Below are 507 nucleotides of genomic sequence, written 5' to 3'. Positions count from 1 at the left end.
CCCGCGCCGCGCCCTCCGCGCCGCGCCGCGCCCGGCCGCCGCGCCCGGCGCCGCTGCTGATCCTGCTCGCGGCCGTGGCGGCGCTCCTGCCCTCCTGCGCCGAGGGCCAAGCGGTCAGCATCATTTTCCAGGCAAAGCCGATCCAGATCGCCACCCCTTGGACGATGTCTTACACATGGACTACGCCGACCAAGACCGTGTGGCCGGCCAGCCTCACTTACACGGCCACCGAGAAGGGCACGGCGTACTTCTCGGTGACGGTCACGCGCCAGGCCAGCGTCACCGCCGGGCAGCTTCAGGGCAGCGTCCTAGTCACCCGCGCGAGCGCTGACCTGTCGGGCCCTGCAGACAAGGTCCTCACCGTCAATACGCCCTCCGTCGAGCTGTGGCAGGTGCGCGGCAGCTGCCGCCCAACGGCTGGCGGCGCGGCCGGCGCGAACGGCCGGCGGGCCCACCTGCGACGACCCTGCGCCACACGCACCCGCCCGCAAGCGCGCCTCACAGCGC

At 73.4% G+C, this 507-nt stretch overlaps 1 protein-coding gene across 1 annotated transcript in view; it reads left to right on the top strand.

The window, feature by feature from the left end:
* Positions 1-164: 164 nt before the first annotated feature.
* Positions 165-507, top strand: part of MNEG_16301 (hypothetical protein) — a gene marked incomplete at both ends in the record, with an annotated part of 2,242 nt that continues 1,899 nt past the window's right edge. Inside the window, one exon of the mRNA XM_014035229.1 lies at positions 165-392. Within this exon, the coding sequence (XP_013890683.1) occupies positions 165-392 (228 nt within the window). The remainder of the gene's footprint in view (positions 393-507) is intronic.

This window comes from Monoraphidium neglectum, assembly GCF_000611645.1.
Source record: "Monoraphidium neglectum strain SAG 48.87 unplaced genomic scaffold scaffold06222, whole genome shotgun sequence".
Classification (NCBI taxonomy): domain Eukaryota; kingdom Viridiplantae; phylum Chlorophyta; class Chlorophyceae; order Sphaeropleales; family Selenastraceae; genus Monoraphidium; species Monoraphidium neglectum.
The sequence above is the reverse complement of the archived record's forward strand: the minus strand, read 5'-3'. Positions and strand labels throughout refer to the sequence as shown.